General features: G+C 38.2%; 1 protein-coding gene across 2 annotated transcripts in view; it reads left to right on the forward strand.

Moving 5' to 3' along the window:
• Nucleotides 1–22,295, forward strand: part of ZSWIM6 (zinc finger SWIM-type containing 6) — a 222,108-nt gene that overhangs the window by 156,535 nt on the left and 43,278 nt on the right. For both annotated transcript variants that reach the window (XM_064272349.1, XM_023545651.2), the window contains exons 3-4: nucleotides 8,709–8,857; nucleotides 12,130–12,280. In XM_064272349.1, the coding sequence (XP_064128419.1) occupies nucleotides 8,709–8,857; nucleotides 12,130–12,280 (300 nt within the window). The remainder of the gene's footprint in view (nucleotides 1–8,708; nucleotides 8,858–12,129; nucleotides 12,281–22,295) is intronic.

Raw genomic sequence — 22,295 nt, forward strand, 5'->3', positions numbered from 1 at the left:
CCATGATCTTTATCGTTTTAGTCTTTATGTTTAGGTCTTTGATCCACTTGGAGTTAGTTTTTGTGCATGGTGTGAGGTATGGGTCCTGTTTCATTTTTTTGCAAATGGATATCCAGTTATGCCAGCACCATTTGTTAAAAAGGCTATCTTTTCCCCAATTAATTGACACTGGTCCTTTGTCAAATATCAGCTGCTCATACGTGGATGGATCTATGTCTGGGTTCTCAATTCTGTTCCATTGGTCTATGTGTCTGTTGTTGTACCAATACCAGGCTGTTTTGACTACTGTGGCTGTATAATAGGTTCTGAAGTCAGGTAAGGTGAGGCCTCCCACTTTCTTCTTCTTTTTCAGTAGTGCTTTGCTTATCCGGGGTTTCTTTCCCTTCCATATGAAATTGGTGATTTGTTTCTCTATCCCCTTAAAATATGACATTGGAATTTGGATCGGAAGTGCGTTAAATGTATAGATGGCTTTTGATAGAATAGACGTTTTTACTATGTTAAGTCTTCCTATCCATGAGCAAGGTATGTTTTTCCACTTAAGTATGTCCTTTTGAATTTCTTGTAGTAGAGCTTTGTAGTTTTCTTTGTATAGGTCTTTTACATCTTTGGTAAGATTTATTCCTAAGTATCTTATCTTCTTGGGGGCTACTGTGAATGGTATTGATTTGGTTATTTCCTCTTCGGTGTTCTTTTTGTTGATGTTGAGGAATCCAAGTGATTTTTGTATGTTTATTTTATAACCTGAGACTCTGCCAAACTCTTCTATTAGTTTCAGTAGTTTTCTGGAGGATTCCTTAGGGTTTTCTGTGTATATAATCATGTCATCTGCAAATAGTGATAACTTTACTTCTTCCTTGCCAATCCGGATACCTTTTATTTCTTTGTCTAGCCTAATTGCCCTGGCTAAGACTTCCAACACGATGTTGAATAAGAGCAGTGATAAAGGGCATCCTTGTCTGGTTCCCGTTCTCAAGGGAAATGCTTTCAGGTTCTCTCCATTTAGAGTGATATTGGCTGTTGGCTTTGCATAGATGCCCTTTATTATGTTGACGAATTTTCCTTCAGTTCCTATTTTGGTAAGAGTTTTTATCATGAATGGGTGTTGGACTTTGTCAAATGCCTTTTCTGCATCAATTGATAAGATCATGTGGTTTTTGTCTTTTGTTTTATTTATGTGATGGATTACATTAATGGTTTTTCTGATATTAAACCAGCCTTGCATACCTGGTATAAATCCCACTTGCTCAGGGTGAATTATTTTTTTGATGTGTTGTTGGATTCTATTGGCTAGAATTTTGTTGAGGATTTTTGCATCAATGTTCATGAGGGATATAGGTCTATAATTTTCTTTTTTTGTGATGTCTTTACCTGGTTTTGGTATCAGGGAGATGGTGGCTTCATAGAATGAGTTGGGTAGTATTCCGTCATTTTCTATGCTTTGGAATACCTTTAGTAGTAGTGGTGTTAACTCTTCTCTGAAGGTTTGGTAGAACTCTGCAGTGAAGCCATCCGGGCCAGGGCTTTTTTTTGTTGGGAGTTTTTTGATTACCGTTTCAATCTCTTTTTTTGTTATGGGTCTATTTAGTTGTTCTACTTCTGAATGTGTTGGTTTAGGTAGGTAGTGTTTTTCCAGGAATTCATCCATTTCTTCTAGGTTTTCAAATTTGTTAGAGTACAATTTTTCATAATAATCTGAAATGATTCTTTTAATTTCATTTGGTTCTGTTGTGATGTGGTCCTTCTCATTTCTTATTCAGGTTATTTGTTTCCTTTCCTGTATTTCTTTAGTCAGTCTAGCCAATGGTTTATCAATTTTGTTAATTTTTTCAAAGAACCAGCTTTTGGCTTTGTTAATTCTTTTGATTGTTTTTCTGTTCTCTAATTCATTTAGTTCAGCTCTAATTTTTATTATTTGTTTTCTTCTGGTGCCTGATGGATTCTTTTGTTGCTCACTTTCTATTTGTTCAAGTTGTAGGGACAGTTCTCTGATTTTGGCTCTTCTTTTTGTATGTGTGCATTTATTGATATAAATTGGCCTCTGAGCACTGCTTTTGCTGTGTCCCAGAGGTTTTGATAGGAAGTATTTTCATTCTCGTTGCTTTCTATGAATTTCCTTATTCCCTCCTTGATGACTTCTATAACCCAGTCTTTTTTCAGGAGGGTATTGTTCATTTTCCAAGTATTTGATTTCTGTTATTGATCTCTAGTTCTATTGCCTTGTGGTCTGAGAAGATGCTTTGTAATATTTCGATGTTTTGGACTCTGCAAAGGTTTGTTTTATGACCTAATATGTGGTCTATTCTAGAGAATGTTCCATGTGTGCTAGAAAAAAAAGTATACTTTGCAGCAGTTGGGTGGAGAGTTCTGTATAAGTCAATGAGGTCAAGTTGGTTGATTGTTGTAAGTAGATCTTCCGTGTCTCTGTTGAGCTTCTTACTGGATGTCCTGTCCTTCTCCGAAAGTGGTGTGTTGAAGTCTCCTACTATAATTGTGGAGGTATCTATCTTGCTTTTCAATTCTGTTAAAATTTGATTTATGTATCTTACAGCCCTGTCATTGGGTGCGTAAATATTTAATATGGTTATGTCTTCCTGATCAATTGTCCCTTTTATCATTATATAATGTCCTTCTTTATCCTTTGTGGTGGATTTAAGTCTAAAGTCTATTTTGTCAGAAATTAATATTGCTACTCCTCTTCTTTTTTGCTTATTGTTTGCTTGATATACTTTTTTCCATCCTTTGAGTTTTAGTTTGTTTGTGTCTCTAAGTCTAAGGTGTGTCTCTTGTAGGCAGCATATAGATGGATCGTGTTTCTTTATCCAGTCTGTGACTCTCTGTCTCTTTATTGGTGCATTTAGTCCATTTACATTCAGGTTAATTATAGATAAATAAGTTTTTAGTGCTGTCATTTTGATGCCTTTTTATGTGTGTTGTTGACAATTTCATTTTTCCACATACTTTTTTGTGCTGAGGCGTTTTTCTTAGTAAATTGTGAGATCCTCATTTTCATAGTGCTTGACTTTATGTTAGTTGAGTCGTTACGTTTTTCTTGCTTTTTATCTTGAGTTATAGAGTTGTTACACCTTTTTGTGGTTACCTTATTATTTACCCCTATTTTTCTAAGTAAAAACCTAACTTGTATTGTTCTATATCGCCTTGTATCACTCTCCATATGGCAGTTCAATGCCTCCTGTATTTAGTCCCTCTTTTTGATTATTGTGATCTTTTACCTATTGACTTCCATGATTCCCTGTTATGTGTGTTTTTTTTTTTTAATTAATCTTAATTTGTTTGTTTTTGTGATTTCCGTATTTGAGTTGATACCAGGACGTTCTGTTTTGTGACCTTGTGTTGTGCTGATGTCTGATATTATTGGTTCTCTGACCAAACAATATCCTTTAGTATTTCTTGTAGCTTTGGTTTGGTTTTTGCAAATTCTCTAAACTTGTGTTTGTCTGTAAATATCTTAATTTCGCCTTCATATTTCAGAGAGAGTTTTGCTGGATATATGATCCTTGGCTGGCAGTTTTTCTCCTTCAGTGTTCTGTATATGTCGTCCCATTCCCTTCTTGCCTGCATGGTTTCTGCTGAGTAGTCAGAACATATTCTTATTGATTCTCCCTTGAAGGAAACCTTTCTTTTCTCCCTGGCTGCTTTTAAAATTTTCTGTTTATCTTTGGTTTTGGTGAGTTTGATGATAATATGTCTTGGTGTTTTTCTTTTTGTATCAATCTTAAATGGGGTTCGATGAGCATCTTGGATAGCTATCCTTTCGTCTTTCATGATGTCAGGGAAGTTTTCTGTCAGGAGTTCTTCAACTATTTTCTCTGTGTTTTCTGTCCCCCCTCCCTGTTCTGGGACTCCAATCACCCGCAGGTTATCCTTCTTGATAGAGTCCCACATAATTCTTAGGGTTTCTTCATTTTTTTTAATTCTTTTATCTGATTTTTTTTCAGCTATGTTGGTGTTGATTCCCTGGTCCTCCAGATGTCCCAGTCTGCATTCTAATTGCTCGAGTCTGCTCCTCTGACTTCCTAGTGCGTTGTCTAATTCTGTTATTTTATTGTTAATCTTTTGGATTTCTACATGTTGTCTCTCTATGGATTCTTGCAACTTATTAATTTTTCCAGTATGTTCTTGAATAATCTTTTTGAGTTCTTCAACAGTTTTATGAGTGTGTTCCTTGGCTTTTTCTGCAGTTATCCTAATTTCATTTGTGATATCTTTAAGCATTCTGTAAATTAGTTTTTTATATTCTGTATCTGATAATTCCAAGATTGTATCTTCATTTGGGAAAGGTTTTGATTCTTTTGTTTGGGGGGTTGGAGAAGCTGTCACGGTCTGCTTCTTTAAGTGGTTTGATATGGATTGTTGTCTCCGAGCCATCACTGGGAAACTAGTTTTTCCAGAAAGTCCGCTGTGTCCAGTCCAAATCCCTGCCGGACGGTTCCCCGGCTCGGATGCTGCTCTTTCTGCTCCAAGACCAGTCACTGCCTCCCGGGGACTTCTCCTACCGGCTGCGTCCCACGCCGCCCGTGGAACCGGCTGGTCCCCCTCCCGGGGTTAGTTCAGGAGGGTGGAGCAGGTCTCTGTGCTTGTGCCGTACCTGACTGGTACGTTGGCTCCAGGCTCTGGAAACAATCGCTGCTTCCCCGTATTAGTTCGTTCTCCGTCTCTAAATCTGTGTTTGTTTTTCAGGGTTCGTAGATTGTTATGTATGTGATCGATTCACTTGTTTTTCCGTGTCTTTGTTGTAAGAGGGATCCGAGGTAGCGTCTGCCTAGTCCGCCATCTTGGCTCTGCCCCTCGGTAGTGATTTTTTTAATAGATAAATATATTCATAGGATTCCAAAGTATGATATTTAAAAGTACAAAAAGGTATTCAGAGATAAGGTGCAAGGGTGGGGGATGTATTTGGGTACCCTACATTCTGCACAATTTTTCTGTAAATCTAAAACTGCTCAACAAAAGTCTATTATAAAAAAAGGTATTCCTCATATGCAACTGGGTTACTAGTTCTAAATATCCTTTCAAGTTATTATGCATATATAAGAAAATACACATAAAAAATATACATAAGCTATTTTAAAAACCTCTGTTTACAAAAAAGGTGCTACCACTTATACTTTTCTCCACTTTGCTTTTTATCAATTGAAAATATATCCCAGATAGCTTCCCATTGTAGTACAGATTTCACATTCCGTTTTATAGCTGCATAATATTCCATGGTTGTTGTTGTTAGGTGCCATCGAGTCAATTCTGACTCATGGTAACCTGGTGTACAACACAACAAAGCACTGCCCAGTCCTGCGCCATTCTCATGATTGTTGTTATGCTGGAGCCCGTTGTTGCAGCCACTGTGTCAATCCATCTCTTTGAGGGTCTTCCTCTTTTTCACTGACCCTCCACTTTACCAAGCATACAATGTCCTTCTCCAGGGACTGGTCCCTCCTGATAACATGTCCAAAGTATGTGAGAAAAAGTGTTGCCATTCTCACTTCTGAGACGCATTCTGGCTATGCTTCTACCAAGACAGATTCGTTTGTTCTTTTGGCAGTCCACGGTATATTCAGTATTCTTCACCATCACCACAGCTCAAAGCTGTCGATTCTTCTTTGGTCTTCCTTATTCATTTTCCAGCTTTCGCATGCATGTGAGGTGATTGCAAACACCATGGCTTGGGTGAGGCAAATCTTAGTCCTTGAAATGACATATTTGCTTTTTAACACTTCGAAGAGGTCTTTTGCAGTAGACTTCCCCAATACAATGCGTCGTTTGATTTCTGGACTGCTGCTTCCACGGGCATTGATTGTGGATCCAAGTAAAATGAAATCCTGGACGACTTCAGTACTTTCTCCATTAATCGTGATGTTGCTTATTGGTCCAGTTGTAAGGGTTTATGTTTACTTTATGTTGCAGTGTAATCCATACTGAAGGCTGTAGTTCTTGATACCCATCAGTAAGTACTTCAAGTCCTCTTCACTTTCAGCAAGCAATATTCCATGGTAGGAATGTTGAAATTGATGCACACTAGGACAAAACCTCTTTTACCTAGATATCTAGAGTTATCTTTCAAAAAAGCGAATCTGAGTATGCCATTCTTACACTTCAGATGTCCTTGTCCGGACTTCTTATTCCTTACTTTTAGGAAACAAACAAACAAAAAAACCAAAAGCAAAACTAAGCTTCTCACCCACCTAGGTCCTCAGGGTCTGGCCCTATTTCTCTTCTCCAGGGTTGTCTTGGCTCACTCTTTCATCTTGTTGCTTGAACCATCTTTTATTTCCTCCATGGACCACGTTCCTTCCCACCTGAGGCCTCTGCCCAAACTCTTTTCTTAGTCTCATATGTAGACCCATTCCCTCCTTTCAATTACATATACCTGTTCCGTGTATCCACCTAATTTTCAATATACTTAAGACTGATCTCAGCTCAAATGTCATTTTTTTCAAGGTTTGCTTATTCTGGCCATCTAAGGTCAGGTCAGAGCTCTCTGATAAGGGTCTCCCAGCATCCCATTCTCTTCCTTCCTGTACTTATTACCATTTGTTATTATATATTTATATGAGGAATTATTAGATTAATAATTATCTCACATGCTTAGACCATTGTTTTTCAAATAACAGATTGCAACCCAGTATGGGTTAAACCTATTGCCATCGAGTCAATTCTGACTCATAGCGACCCTATAGGACAGAGTAGAACTGCCCCATAGAGTTTCCTAGGAGCGCCTGGCAGATTCGAACTGCCGACCCTTTGGTTTGCAGCTGTAGCACCAGTATGGGTTATGAAACAATAAATTGTGACAGCCTTTTTAAAGAAATGACATAGAAGATCTCAGACCGCATCGTCCATAGTGAGGGTATTTTTTTCATCAAACTTTTGCTTCCGATTAATAGATAGACATTAATAGATACCTTACCATATCCATTGACATCAAGTTGATTCCGACGCATTGTGACCCCATAGGACAGAGGGGAACTGCCCCACAGGGTTTCCAAGGCTATAATCTCCTGAAGCAAACTGCTACATCTTTCTCCTACAGAGCAGCTGGTGGGTTCCAACCACCAACCTCTCAGTTAGCAGCCAAGCACTTAACCACTGTGCCACTGGGGCTCCAAATAGACAGATAGATATATGTAATCTCATACACAGACAAACCCGCCAATGTGTTAGGTGTGATATGAAATGTATTTTTTATTGTGAGTCTTGATCAAAAAAAAATTGAAAGCCACTTAACAGGCTAAGTTGTATGAGACAGGGGTCCTGTCTGTTTGGCATACCTTTGTACCCCCAGGTCTAGCAGATGATCCTGCACTGAGTCAGGCACCAAGTCTGCTGGCTGAATGATTGAACCTCCTTTTCAGGGAGGTTCATGGATCCACTGCTTTGGTCCTAGGGACTAATGAACCCTGATTCTAAGCAGAAGTTCATGGTTATTATCTTGGTCAATTGAATCTGCATTAGATCACTAGAAGAGAAGGAAAATAATGTAAAACCATACCTACAAATGTATTTTATTAAGGGTCGGTAAAGAGATGAGGCACTATTAATGAAATATTTTTAGATTTAATTTTTTTGTGTGTGCATTATTTATTTATAGATCGGAAGGCTTAAAATACCATTTTATTAGCAAACAATGAAACAACTTTTACCTACCTAAATACCTGGGTAATTTTTTAATTTCTAAGGTAGTCCACATACACAGGGCTTATTACGTAGCTGTTATCTTTTGTGTGTACTTCAGCAATAAAATATTTATGCATTTTGGCAAGGTGATACTACAACCTGATTTAGTACAACAGCTGCACTGCTTCTTCCCGTGTGGCTTGATTTCCCTTTTTAATTTTCAGTTTTCTGCAACTAAAGACTTCTGTCAGCATGTAGTTTATACAGCAGCAAATAATAGTGAAAACTTCTTGAATTAACGTAGTAAAGAGAGAGATACTCTGCTAAGTTTACTTGATTTCATATTTTCTAAGTCTTTGAAAAATATTTTCCTAGCAAGTCATACAGAAGAGCTTTATAAAAATCATATATGTACAATGAGACATTTTTGTGATGTTTTTATTCTTTAAAAAACCTATAAACTCATCTCCAAAGGTCTAATCTCTGATTCTTTTTTTAATTTTCTTGATTTTGTTGTTGAGAATATACACAGCAAATCATACACCAGTTCAACGTTTTCTGTATGTCCTATTTAGTGGTACTGATTACATTCTTGGAACTGTGCAGCCATTCGCACCCTCCTTTTCTGAGCTGTTCCTCCTCCCTAAACATAAATTCGCTGTCCTGTCAGATTCCCATCTAACCTTTCGAGTTGCTGTTATCAATTTGAGCCCATACAGATAGTTCTTAAAAGAGCATAGTGCTCAAGGCAGTCATTTTTTACTAGTTAAGCTAAACCATTGTTTGGTTTTAATAAGACCTCAGGGTATGTCGCTGATTCTTTAAAAAAATGGAAAATCTCAGTTCTAAAGTATTCTGCATTTTTTAGCACAAATTAGGAAAGTCCTGGAAGTAAAAGAATGATTCTTACATTTATTTCAGTCATTAATTTGTATGTATAATTGAAATTGAGATTGGATTAAAAACTGTTAAGGCAAAAAACTGAGAACCTTAATTATTTGAAATTTTATTATCAGAACCCTTTTAGCACAGAATTTTTATCCAGCATGTGTTTTATTTTTTCTTTCTATTTCTAGGTGCTCCTGATCCAACAGCAGGTGCTAGTATAGATGATGAAAACTGCTGGCACTTAGATGAAGAGCAGGTTCAAGAACAGGTTAAATTGTTCCTTTCCCAAGGCGGGTACCACGGATCAGGGAAGCAACTTAATTTGCTCTTTGCTAAGGTATGATGGTTTATTTTCAAAGCAATATTCTAAATATATACTGTCTATATAAAATTATTTTTTATATTTATATAAGGTTATGCTTACAGTAGAAGAAAGACTTTTTTTATTTTAAGAAACCGGGTCAGTTAATTGACAAATTAAAAACTTTTGTGTTGTAATGTAACCTTTAATTTGCTTTGGTGACCTTAGACAAGGTGTGGAACATTTTTGTCCATCTCAGTTTCTGTCAAAGAAATAGTGGTAACTTATACAGTTCTGAAAAAACTTCTTCAGTACTAAACATGAAATAAATGGCTTAATATTATTTAAAATGCCATTTTCTCATTTTTTTTGTTTTGTCTTGTTTTCTCGTTAATTTTCCAAAATAGGTAATAAAATATAATCCTTAAGATGTGCTTTATATGTTTAGTTTAATATTTTCAGTATCTTTAGTTTCAAAAGCATAGACTTTGGAGTCATACAGACCTGGATTTAAATCCATGCTCTCTATTTTATTAACCATGTGAACCTCAGCAAGTTACTTAAGTCTGTTTCCTCATCTGTAAAATTAGCTAATCATACCGTATCTCCCAAAGTCTGGTGTTAAATGGTGTCTAGCACGGTCAGGCCTTGGTAGGTGTTAATTCTCATCGCTAAACATTGATGGCCTAAGAAACTTCTTGGTCAGGAGTTCTTCCTGGGCAGAAACTGTCTCTATTGTGTTATATAGGACTTACAGCAAACATATTTCTAAATACTGGATAAATAATTTTTAATATTTAATCAATGTATTTTTATTTCATTTTTTGGAGGTACAGCCATCATTATGGATAATATATTCAAATTAGTTTTAAGGGAACAGATAATTGTGTTTCATTGATACATTTGTTAAATACCTTTTCTAATATTCATAATAATTAAAAGATCTTTTTTTTTAATTCAGAAGAATTAGATTCTGTTAGTGGGCATGGTCAGAAATTAATGGTATTCTGATTAATCGATACCTTGTTAATATTTATGTAGATTGCCAATTTTCCAAGAATTAGATTATAATAAAATATATTTAACTCTAAAACTCACGTGATTTGATCATTCTTTAGTGATTCATAGGCACTTCAAACTCTCATAATGCCTCAGAGTCAACAGTCTGAAAATTAATTACTATTAGGCTATAGATGTACTTGAATGTTGGTTAAGAGAGTTCTGGTTTACATGCTTACTAGTAAAGAGTTTGTTAATTGCTATTGCTAACTGAGTAATAGGTTAGAAATCTATCAGGAAAATAAACATTAAATCAAATCCATTGTTCTACTGGCAACGTAAAAGGTTTGGTATGTTTAGACATACAGAAAATATTTTATATATTCTTATGTCAGCAAAGTATAGACTGTGAGTAGTGGAAGCAGTCTGAAAGACTGCAGTTGATATTTTGTTTCTATAGATGATATATCCATTATATATGCCATATGATGTAACAGCACCATATAATTTTGGAAATAGCGTAAATTTTGGAGTAAGACAGATCTGGGTGCAGATCCCAGCAATTCCCTTGTCCTTTGGGCAATTTCCTTATCTTCTCTGGGGCTTGGTTTTCTAATTTGCAAAATATGAATTATAATCTGGTCTACATGGTTGTTGTGACGATTAAATGGGAAATATAAGTGCAAAACTGTTTAGCATGATGTCCACTAAATGGTAACTTAGTTTCTTCTTCCCAGTCTTTACCACCTTTTCATGACTTTATAGTGTATCCATGTTGGGAATAAACTCCTTTTTAGGATTATTGAAATAACCTTTCTAGAAGGACAGCCGTCGTGATTCAGTGTAGAAATGCTTTTGAGTTCCTTAAAAGGCTCAAATTCTGCAGCAGGTGAGAGGATTCCATTGCTTGTCAGGGTGCAGGCCTGAAGCAGGATTCTTTAGTCACTGAGATTTCAGCTGCTTTATTGAGGATCTGCCATTTTCTCCTTTACCTGACTTTCTTCCAGAAAGAACCCTGAATAAAAGGGCCCTTTCCCTTTTTTCTATTGCATGTGACTTTGCTTCAGTAATTTACGAGGAGAGTGATGCTCAGCTGAGATTCTTTTTGTCGAACACACAGCCTTAAACACTTTTGGAATGGATGGATTCATTTAGGGTTTCCTGCAGAGGGATTTTAGCCTTATTTTTCTTTTTCTCCTTTCTTTTAGTTGGGAAATGTAGCACAAGAGTTATGGACAGGGCTTGAGGTTAAAGCTCGAAAGACCAAGTTATGTAGGTCAGTGGTTCTTATTATTTTGCTAAATGAATCACTCATTTAGAGCCAGCGTGTTCTTGAACCTACAGCCAGGTTTCCTCTTACCATTGCAAAAGCAATCCCAACTGAGTGAAAGGAAGTATTATGTTGCTCTTTATATGTATAAAAAAAAAAATTTTAGTGAGAGAGAACTTACTGAAATTTTTACTTGAAAAACTGAAGGGCTTGTGCAACTTTGGGAATATACCAAACACCAATTTAATTGTACAGTGTAAATTGGTGAATCGTATGGTATGTAGATTATATCTCAATAAAGCAGTTAAAAACAAAAACAAAAACCTGAAGGATGGATACTGTCATGATAACATTAGCAGATCAGTGTAGGAGATTCTAAAGAGTCCTCAGTGGGCTCTGCTTTAAGATCTTCAGATCTGTTGGTAAGTACAGTCAGTTGGAGAGCCAAGAAGATGCCAGACTTTTGTTTTGGAATTGTTTTTAAGGTTGGCAGCATTACAGCATCTCATCCCAATGAAGCAGCGGCATCTTGTTAAAACCTGTTTTGGTAAACTAGTAGGTTCATACACCTGTTTTTACTGCCAGATTTCACTTCTCTGGTATGCTAGTGCAAGAATTAAGTGGTCGCGTGCTTTGTTTTAGTACAGTCTTAAACTACAAAGTGTGCTTGCTTTAGATAAGAAAGGATATTTTGAAGGAGGCCTTGAAAAAGTATTTGTACTGGACATATGAAACATGATTTAATCATTTCTCCTTGACCAGATTTTTAGGACCCAATTAAAAATTATGGAGGATTGAGAAGTAAACCAGTCTTCTTTCCACTTGTGAATTCCAAAACAAAATTTAAATAAAATTAATGGATAATTTTGATTAAATTGAAGATTTAAGATAGAGACCAGTTTTTAGGAAAGCTGGTATAAAGGCGTAACTTCTCCCCCTGCCCCCCCCACCCCACCCACCCCGGAAAAAATAGAGAAAATTGGTCTGTGTTACTCTTTATTTTTTGAACATTTTTCTAAAGGTTCATTTTCCCCACTAGGTGCGGGAGATGTTGAAGATGAGAGACTCCAATGGGGCCCGCATGTTGACCTTGATAACAGAGCAATTCATGGCCGACCCCCGCCTGTCACTGTGGAGGCAGCAAGGCACTGCGATGACTGACAAATATAGGCAGCTCTGGGACGAGCTGGGTAAATACAAGTTTTCTGACAAATTACTATTGAGTTGTGTATGGATAAACACCGTAGTTGAACGTTTCAAGAACATGGTCATAGTATTGCTGAAAAGAGCTGCTCATATGAACTTCTTAGTGATATACACTGGTTAGGAGAATAGGAAGAATGAGGACTTGGGCTGGCATTTGCAGAAAACAGCCTTGGCAGGGTTTGGGGGGATTGTCCTATATAGAGGAAAGCAAACTTAGGGATCTGCTTCTACATATTTAAAAAACAGCTGTATTACGTTGAAATACCTCACTTGTATAATAGAGCTGGTTATTTACTTCTAGATAATGTAATCAAGTCAGCTGAAACGTGGAGTCTGCCTTTGCCTTCTGTGCACATTATCACAGTATTAAAAATAGTTTGGGTATCGATTTTATTTGGGCTGCTATAGATTTAGGTGAACTATTGATCTTCAGAATGGAAAAGATATAGCAAACTCTAATTTTTATTACTTTTCAAATCCCTGGTGATAAATCTAAATATAGCAGGTAGTTGAAATAATGAGAAATCCACTACACTAATTGTGTCCGGTAAAAGGATATTGGAAATTTCCTTGGGAAGAGTTGTGTGTTACCCGGTGCTCATTACTAGGAAAGTAATGAATTTGAGAAAGTGTATTTGTTCTGCTGTTTTTTTATTAAGAAATCGGTAAGTAACAACTGGAATTTCTGACAAACATTGTATCAGTGCCTATATTAATTTTATGGGAAGAAAATCCTGGATATCTTTATTAGGAGATTCTGGTTTCAGTGAAATTGTATAGCACAACTCTCCATAACTTCACCTCTCTCCTTCTGGGCTGATCCACATCACGCTGGATTGATCCCAGGTGCAGCTTGTGTAAAATCCCCCTTAGTGCTACCTGCTTGTGCGTTCTGAGTATGAATTGTGAGTAGTCTAGACCAAGAGAAGCTGTTGTCTGTGAAGATACCATATGATCATAAGACTTAGAAAAGATCTTTGACACGGACTATTTTACAGATGAGGAAACTGAAGTCCAGGAGATAGGAAACTCCTGGATATTGTGTGATTTGACACCAAAGGTTCCTTTTTACTCACAAGTTTTTAGATATTTGTTGATATTTTTCCCTGGCTTTTTTTTTTCTTTTTTTAAGTGTCTTATAATAACTTGAGCCTGCCACTTTCCTTTGGTCACCTGAAATAACGGTAGTGGCCATGGAGAGGCTGGTGTGTTCGACCCTTTTGTTCGCAGCTGAGTGCTTAACCATTGAGCCACCAGAGCTCTTTTTCGAGAAGCTTAGAATTACAAATAACTGGTTAGGAAGAAACTATCAACTAAAATTTTTGGTTAATAAAAAAGTACAATGATTTATTCTGAAATAAAATTTGCAATATTCAAATTTAATTCATATTCACATCTTACCTTTCTAAGTGGGTTTTGAAAATTATGGACCTCAACCCTCATCGAAAATATAAATTCCGTTAGGTGAAAGTTTCCACCGGCTGATTCTGCTTATACCTTCTGACAGACTTACTTTCTAATCACGGACCAGGCTTTATACAATTTCTTTGATTTCAGTCCAGGATGAAGAACACAATTCCTTGCCCTGTGCTTTCTTTTTTGTCTACCTTACCTCTCCCCCTCAACCCCCGACTACATCTCCGCCCGCAGTGATTATTAGACTGCTATGACTTCTGCTATGTACTCAGATACCAAGCAGAGGACACTTAGCACTTTAATGGAATCTAAGTTCTGCCAAAATGCTCCTTAGAAGAGAAAATTGGAAGACTATGTCTCACATACTCTGGACATGTTATCAGGAGGGATCAGTCCCTGGAGAAGGTCATCATGCTTGTAGATGGTCAGCAAAAAAGAGGAAGACCCTCGAAGAGACGGATTGACACAGTGGGTGCAACAATGGGCTCAAGCAAAGCAACAATTGTGAGGATGGCGCAGGACCAGGCAGCGTTTTGTTCTGTAGTACATAGGGTGGTTGTGAGTCAGAACCGACTTGAGGGCACCCAGCAACAAGAAGTTCTGGAAAGAATCCCATGTAGAAGTAACAATAGCTATTACATCTTAAGATTCATTTGTCAAAAAACTAACTAAAAGTTGGTTGTGGACTACAAAAGCAAAGGCTTTTGCTTCTTAATAAAATGGGGGAATTTGACTTTGTGCCCCTGCGCAGGGCTCGCATTGCTTCAAGGCTCTGCTTTGGAATTAAATGCTGAGCACTGCCAGATGCCAGACATTGAGAAGAGGCTGAGTTTTGTCGGCAAATGGGATCTGCAAGTTAATTGGTGTTTTCTGCAGGCTTCTGGCTGTGAAATGAAATTGGAAGCCCTTTAGCCACATGGATAATACAGGACCTGAATACAAATGTCACATGTCACCATCAGGACCCACTGTGAGACAATAGTGTTCCCACTCCAACACTGCGCCATTACAGATCATTTAAATATGGGGATTACATTTAAACTAAAAGCCCCATTTGCCTTTTACTGCAATTTAAATGTCCTCTTAGCAAAAGCTAAGTGACAAATTAAATGAAAAAAGTGCCCACATTTTTAAAGCTGTAATGCAAAACAACCTTTTATTGCTTCTCATGTGCCACGAATGAATCATTATACTTGTCAACCCTAAACCAAGCCATAATTGGAGCAGCTACTGTTATCAAAGTGGGGCCGCTCTGTGACAGCTTAATAAAGCTGAAACTGTTAAATTAAATCTTAGATACTTAACTCCTTAGCACCGGTGGATTCGATGGGTCCGTTCCTGGCAATGGCCAATACACCAGGAAAAAAAAAAGACTCCTGGCATGGAAGCCTTAATCTGATGAAAGCGTACAAGTCAGAGTATCTTAGCCAGGAGCCAAGTAACTCTGCTCCTGGCACAGGGATTTGGAGCCATCAGATTGTAAGCTAAAAGATTACAAGATGTGTTTTTTTTCCCATAAGCTCAGATAGGCCCCTCCCCAAGATCTATTATTTTCTGAGTATATGTGTTTTATTAAAATTTAACAATGTTGATGTTTCAAAATTAGTTTCTAAAATAACACATTAATTTTAACTTTTTTCTCTTTTAAATTAATATATGCAAACTTAATTGAAGTAGCAACAGGCCCAATTTCTTCTCCCCATCTTCCAGCTAACAAAGGAAATGATTATTCTCAATTCTACTTTTCCAAAATAAGTGCGTATGATAGTCATTTGATCTAGGTTAATTTTTGTGATTTACTCCCTGATTTTAATAATGTAGTATGAAGTAGATACAGATGCATACTATTAAGATCCTGTTTAGTGCATCTCATTTGCAGATACATTTATCGTGAACATGAATCTGTTTCTCAAATATTAATTTTACTTTCTCTACATGATGTTAATTTTCGCAAACACACGCTAATGCTTTCAAGATGAGCAGTGTTGAATCATAATCAGCTATCAGGAAAAGTATATACTACAATCTGAAAACAGAAAGCCCCATTGCAGTGGTGGAGTGGAGGCTGTACCTTTAGTGGAAGCTGTAGTTGACATGCAGATTTTCTGGAAAGCTGATCATGGAAATAACCCTTGGATTGTAAAAAACAGCCAGTGCTAATGGGTGGTGATCCTACCTACTGTTAGCCCTAATGGTTATCTCTTCACACTTAATTACTGTGGGGTTCCTCAGGGATAAGGGATATATTATAACCTCTTATCTGTTTTGATGGGTCTCTTTCCTTAAACATTTTCCTAGACTGTAATTTTACTTTGCTTCATAAAACTATAAGTTGTCGCTGCCATTCTATTAAGACTTCATTAAAAAGGATGTCATTAGAGGAAACAGTTAAATAAGATTTAATCACAGTTTTATCAAAGGGGAAAAAAGTCTAAATGCTCATTTTCAAGTATTATATATTTTTTCCAAAAATTTTAAGCACATAACTTTCTCTTGTGTTTTCTAGCATGAAACCCTGTTACTTAGGGAGAGGATGGGCTATCATGGCTGCTTTGGTCTCTCCTCACTCAGCTCACAAGAATAAGATGGTCTCTCTCAGAGTCCTTTTTCAGTTTCTGACCGAAGTACCTAACTCTATGAGCAGAAATCGCCATAGTTAGATGTTTCTTTCTGGCTTGAATTTCATTGTAAGGTTAGTTTGACCACTTGTTATTAAGTAACAGCTCCAGTATCCCCTCTTAGGGTGCTAGATAGATTGAGTGAATATACAGATTCAAGGCACTTGGAGTCAGAATATGATTATGTACAGGAACAGAGGACTTAGCCTACCCGTTGGGGTGACATGCATTGCAAAATACAAAAAATTACCTGCTATCTGGACTCAGAACACTTGTCTCATCTACCATCCCAAACAGAAGTAGTGATCTCTCTGGACCTCTTGTGCACCCACCCTCTGAATGATACTCTAAATAATTTAGGAGGGCCTTGGTGCACAGCCAGAAATAAGATTCCAAAGGCTGTGCTTTGGAGGTAACTGTGGAGAAATTTCTGGGAAATGTTGTCTTACTGTTAGCGTCCCTAAAAGCAACAGGCTCTAGTAGCTCCCCCCACCCCCGCCCCACTTTAGTGAGCCCTTTACTTAGTTTCTATGGTAAATTGATAAATTCAAGCTCAAGCCCCCACAGTTTTTAAGTTGATAGCGTTTAGGTTAGGTTAGGTTAGGTTAGGTTACCTAAGGAGTAACTGCTTTTCATGGAGAATTAGAATATATTTCATTGTGGCTTGCCATATATAGGTTTCTGTATGCTAGTACCCTTGGAGAAAATGGCAGTTCCCAGAACCCCCTTATAGCAAAAATATGGCGGTACCATCTTGGAAACTCCTGTACAGCTGTAAGTATAGAATGTAATCCTAACTAAATACATAACAGGGATTGCTTGCCACCCACCAGTTTATCTTCCTGGGCACAAGGTGAATAAAACTTTATCACTGCATACCACTATCAGTGCCTTCTTGTTAACCCTTCTTTCTGGAAGTCTTATTGCAATCTATTGGTAGGTATTAGGCACTTGCTGTGTCTGCAGAGAAAGGTGCATTAGATATTTGATTTTAGTGTTGATGCCACTGGTAGGAAGGAGTGAAGCATGCATTAAGAGATGTGATAAATTGCAACAGTCATGAATGACCTGACAAACACTTTTTATTATTTATTTACAAATTAGTAAAACGATTTGTACAAACTCAGTTTAATATGGGTTTACAAGATGTTCGTGGAGGTGAATTGCTAGGGAAGAAATAGAGTATTCCAGAAAAGAGGAACGTTGTTGTTCTTAGGTGCCGTCGAGTCGGTTCTGACTCACAGTGACCGTATGCACAACAGAACGAAACACTGCCCGGTCCTGAGCCGTCCTTACAATCATTGTTATGCTTGAGCTCACTGTTGCAGCCACTGTGTCAGTCCACCTCGTTGAGGGTCTTCCTCTTTTCCACTGACCCTGTGCTCTGCCAAGCATGATGTCCTTCTCCAGGGACTGATCCCTCCTGACAACATGTCCAAAGTATGTAAGATTCAGTCTCGCCATCCTTGCTTCTGTGGAGCACTCTGGTTGTACTTCTTCTAAGACATATTTGTCTGTTCTGGCAGTGCATGGTATAGTCAATATTCTTCGTCAATACCACAATTCAAAGGCGTCAGCTCTTCTCCGGTCTTCCTTATTCATTGTCCAGCTTTCACATGCATATGATGCGATTGAAAATACCATGGCTTGGGTCAGGCGCACCTTAGTCTTCAGCGTGACATCTTTGCTCCTCAACACTTTGAAGAGGTCCTTTGCAGCAGATTTGCCCAATGCAATGCGTCTTTTGATTTCTTGACTGCTACTTCCATGGCTCTTGATTATGGATCCAAGTAAAATGAAATCCTTGACAACTTCAATCTTTTCTCTGTTTATCATGATGTTGCTCATTGGTCCAGTTGTGAACATGTTTATTTTCTTTATGTTGAGGTGTAATCCATACTGAAGGCTGTGGTCTTTGATCTTCATTAGTCAGTGCTTCCAGTCCTCTTCACTTTCAGCAAACAAGGTTATGTCATCTGCATAATACAGGTTGTTAATGAGTCTTCCTCCAATCCTGATGCCCTGTTCTTCTTCATACAGTCCAGCTTCTCGGATTATTTGCTCAGCATACAGATTGAATAGGTATGGTGAAAGAATACAACCCTGGCACACATCTTTCCTGACTTTAAACCAATCAGTGTCCCCTTGTTCTGTCCGAACAACTGCCTCTTGATCTATGTAAAGGTTCCTCATGAGCACAATTAAGTGTTCTGGAATTCCCATTCTTTGCAGTGTTATCCATGATTTATTATGATCCACTCAGTCGAATGCCTTTGCATAGTCAGTAAAACACAGGTAAACATCCTTATAGTATTCTCTGCTTTCAGCCAGGATCCATCTGACATCAGCAATGGTATCCCTGGTTCCACGTCCTCTTCTGAAACCAGCCTGAATTTCTGGCAGTTCCCAGTTGATATACTGCTGCAGCCGTTTTTGAATGATCTTCAGCAAAATTTTGCTTGTGTGTGATATTAATGATATTGTTCTATAATTTCCACATTCGGTTGGATCACCTTTCTTGGGAATAGGCATAAATATGGATCTCTATATAGCTGCACTATATGAAGAAGAACGGGGCATCAAGATTGGAGGAAGACTCATTAACAGCCTGTGTTATGCAGATGACACAACCTTGCTTGCTGAAAGTAAAGAGGACTTGAAGCACTGACTAATGAAGATCAAAGACCACAACCTTCAGTATGGATTACACCTCAACATAAAGAAAATAAACATGTTCACAACTGGACCAATGAGCAACATCATGATAAACAGAGAAAAGACTGAATTTGTCAAGGATTTCATTTTACTTGGATCCACAATCAAGAGCCATGGAAGTAGCAGTCAAGAAATCAAAAGATGCATTGCATTGGGCAAATCTGCTGCAAAGGACCTCTTCAAAGTGTTGAGGAGCAAAGATGTCACGCTGAAGACTAAGGTGCGCCTGACCCAAGCCATGGTATTTTCAATCGCATCATATGCATGTGAAAGCTGGACAATGAATAAGGAAGACCGAAGAAGAGTTGATGCCTTTGAATTGTGGTGTTGGTGAAGAATATTGAATATACCATGGACTGACAGAAGAACAAACAAATATGTCTTAGAAGAAGTACAACCAGAATGCTCCACAGAAGCAAGGATGGCGAGACTGAATCTTACATACTTTGGACATGTTGTCAGGAGGGATCAGTCCCTGGAGAAGGACATCATGCTTGGCAGAGTACAGGGTGAGCGGAAAAGAGGAAGACCCTCAACGAGGTGGATTGACACAGTGGCTGCAACAATGAGCTCAAGCATAACAACGATTGTAAGGATGGCGCAGGACCGGCAGTGTTTTGTCCTGTTGCGCATAGGGTCGCTATGAGTCTCAATCAACTCGACGGCACCTAACAACAAGAACATGGATCTCTTCCAGTCATTTGGCCAGGAAGCCGTCTTCTACATTTCTTGGCATAGATGAGCGAGCACCTCCAGCACTGCATCTGTTTGTTGAAACATCTCAATTGATACTCCACCAATTTCTGGAGCCTTGTTTTTTGCCAATGCCTTCAGAGCAGCTTGGACTTCTTCCTTCAGTACCATCGGTTCCTGATCATATGCTGCCTCTTGAAATGGTTGAACATCAACTAATTCTTTTTGGTATAATGACTCTGGGTATTCCATCTTCTCTTGATGCTTCCTACGTCACTTAATATTTTCCCCATAGAATCCTTCACTATTCTAACTCGAGGCTTGAATTTTTTCTTCAGTTGTTTCAACTTGAGAAATGCTGAGCGTATTCTTCCCTTTTGGTTTTCCATTTCCAGCTCTTTGCACATGTCATAATACTTTACTTTGTCTTCCCGAGATGCCCTTTGAAATCTTCTGCTTAGTTCTTTTACTTCATCAATTCTTCCTTTTGCTTTAGCTGCTCGACGTTCGAGAGCAAGTTTCAGAGTATCCTCCGACATCCATCTTGGTCTTTTCTTTCTTTTCTGTCTTTTCAGTGACCTCTTGCTTTCTTCATGGATGATGTCCTTGATGTGTCATTCCACAACTCGTCTGGTCTTTGGTCACCAGTGTTCAATGCGTCAATTCTATTCTTCAGTTGGTCTCTAAATTCAGGTGGGATATACTCAAGGTCATTTTGGCTTTTGTGGCCTTGTTCAGATTTTCTTCAGTTTTAGCTTGAACTTGCATATGAGCAATTGACAGTTTGTTCCACAGTTGGCCCCTGGCCTTGTTCTGGCTGATGATATTGAGCTCTTCCATCGTCTCTTTCCACAGATGTAGTCTGTTTGATTTCTGTGTGTTCCATATGGCAAGGACCATGTGTATAGTTGCTGTTTATGTTGGTGAAAGATTGTATTTGCAATGAAGAAGTTGTTCTTGCAAAGTTCTATTATTCGATCTCCATCATTGTTTCTATCACCAAGGCCATATTTTCCTACTACTGCTCTTTCTTCTTTGTTTCCAACTTTTGCATTCCAATCACCAGTAATTATCAATGCATCTTGATTGCATGTTCGATCAATTTCAGACTGCAGCAACTGATAAAAATCTTCTATTTCTTCATCTTTGGCCCTAGTGGTTGGTGCGTACATTTTAATGATAGTATTAACTGGTCTTCCTTGTAGGCATATGGATATTATCCTATCACTGACAGCACTGTACTTCAGGATATATCTTGAAATGTTCTTTTTGACAATGAATGCAACACCATTCCTCTTCAAGTTGTCATTCCCAGCGTAGTAGACGATATGATTGTCCGATTCAAAACGGCCAATACCAGTCCATTTCAGTTCACCAATGCCTAGGATATCCATGTTTATACATTCCATTTCATTTTTGACGATTTCTAATTTTCCTGGATTCATACTTTGTACATTTCAGGTTCCGATTATTAATGGATGTTTGCAGCTGTTTCTTCTCATTTTGAGTGGTGCTACATCAGCAGATGAAGGTCCGGAAAGCTTTACCCCATTCACGTTGTTAAGGTTGACTCTACTTTGAGGAGGCAGCTCTTCCGCAGTCATCTTTTGAGTGCCTTCCAACCTGGAGGGCTCATCTTCCAGCACTGTATCAGACAGTGTTCCGCTGCTATTCATAAGGTTTTCACTGGCTAATGCTTTTCAGAAGTAGACTGCCGGGTCCTTCTTCCTAGTCTGTCTTAGTCTGGAAGCTTAGCTGAAACCTGTCCTCCATGGGTGACCCAGCTGGTATCTGAATACCGGTGGCATAGCTTCCAGCATCACAGCAACATGCAAGCCCCCACAGTATGACAAACTGACAGACATGTGGAGGAAAAGAGGAATAATATGAACAAATACAGGGATGAGCTCATTATGGAAGGGTATGTAGGCTTCATATTCATTACCAAAAATGTCGTTTTCAGGATTTTCCCTCCAGCCTTGTTGTTCCTCATTGTTACTCTACTTCAAAGGCGAGGAGAGGGAAAGAGTTTAGACATCATAGGATCAAGATTTTTGCTTTGTTTATTTTCTATGTTAGTCTAGCTACTAATGATAATACAGTTGCCAGCCCTTATTTATCAGTCACTTAACGGAATGCATGTATCATTTAATCTTTAAAACAGTACTGTGAGATAGGTATAGCTATTAGCTCCGATTTTACAGTCAAAAAAACTGAGGCTTAAGGAGGCTAGATAACTTGCCTGAGGTCACTGTTGCAGAGCAGAAATTTGACCCCATATATCACTGACTTCAAAGACAACCATCAAGCTAGACCACATCCCCAGCTTATTTTAAGCATATTTTACAAGACTGTAATGTGCCTCTGCCAGATGGTCTATTTACTCAGAGTAAAAGAGTGGCAAAGTGAGGCTCTTGTAAAAGCAGCCGACTGCTTCCTGGCTTGGTCTGCCGACCCTTGGTACCAGTATCCTGATTGCAGACTAGATAGCTGAGCCCACCTACTGTAGCCACCATCTGTATCCATGTTTATAGGGACCCTCTTAACTTCAGACTCT

The sequence above is a fragment of the Loxodonta africana genome, chromosome 2, assembly GCF_030014295.1.
Source record: "Loxodonta africana isolate mLoxAfr1 chromosome 2, mLoxAfr1.hap2, whole genome shotgun sequence".
NCBI classification, from domain to species: domain Eukaryota; kingdom Metazoa; phylum Chordata; class Mammalia; order Proboscidea; family Elephantidae; genus Loxodonta; species Loxodonta africana.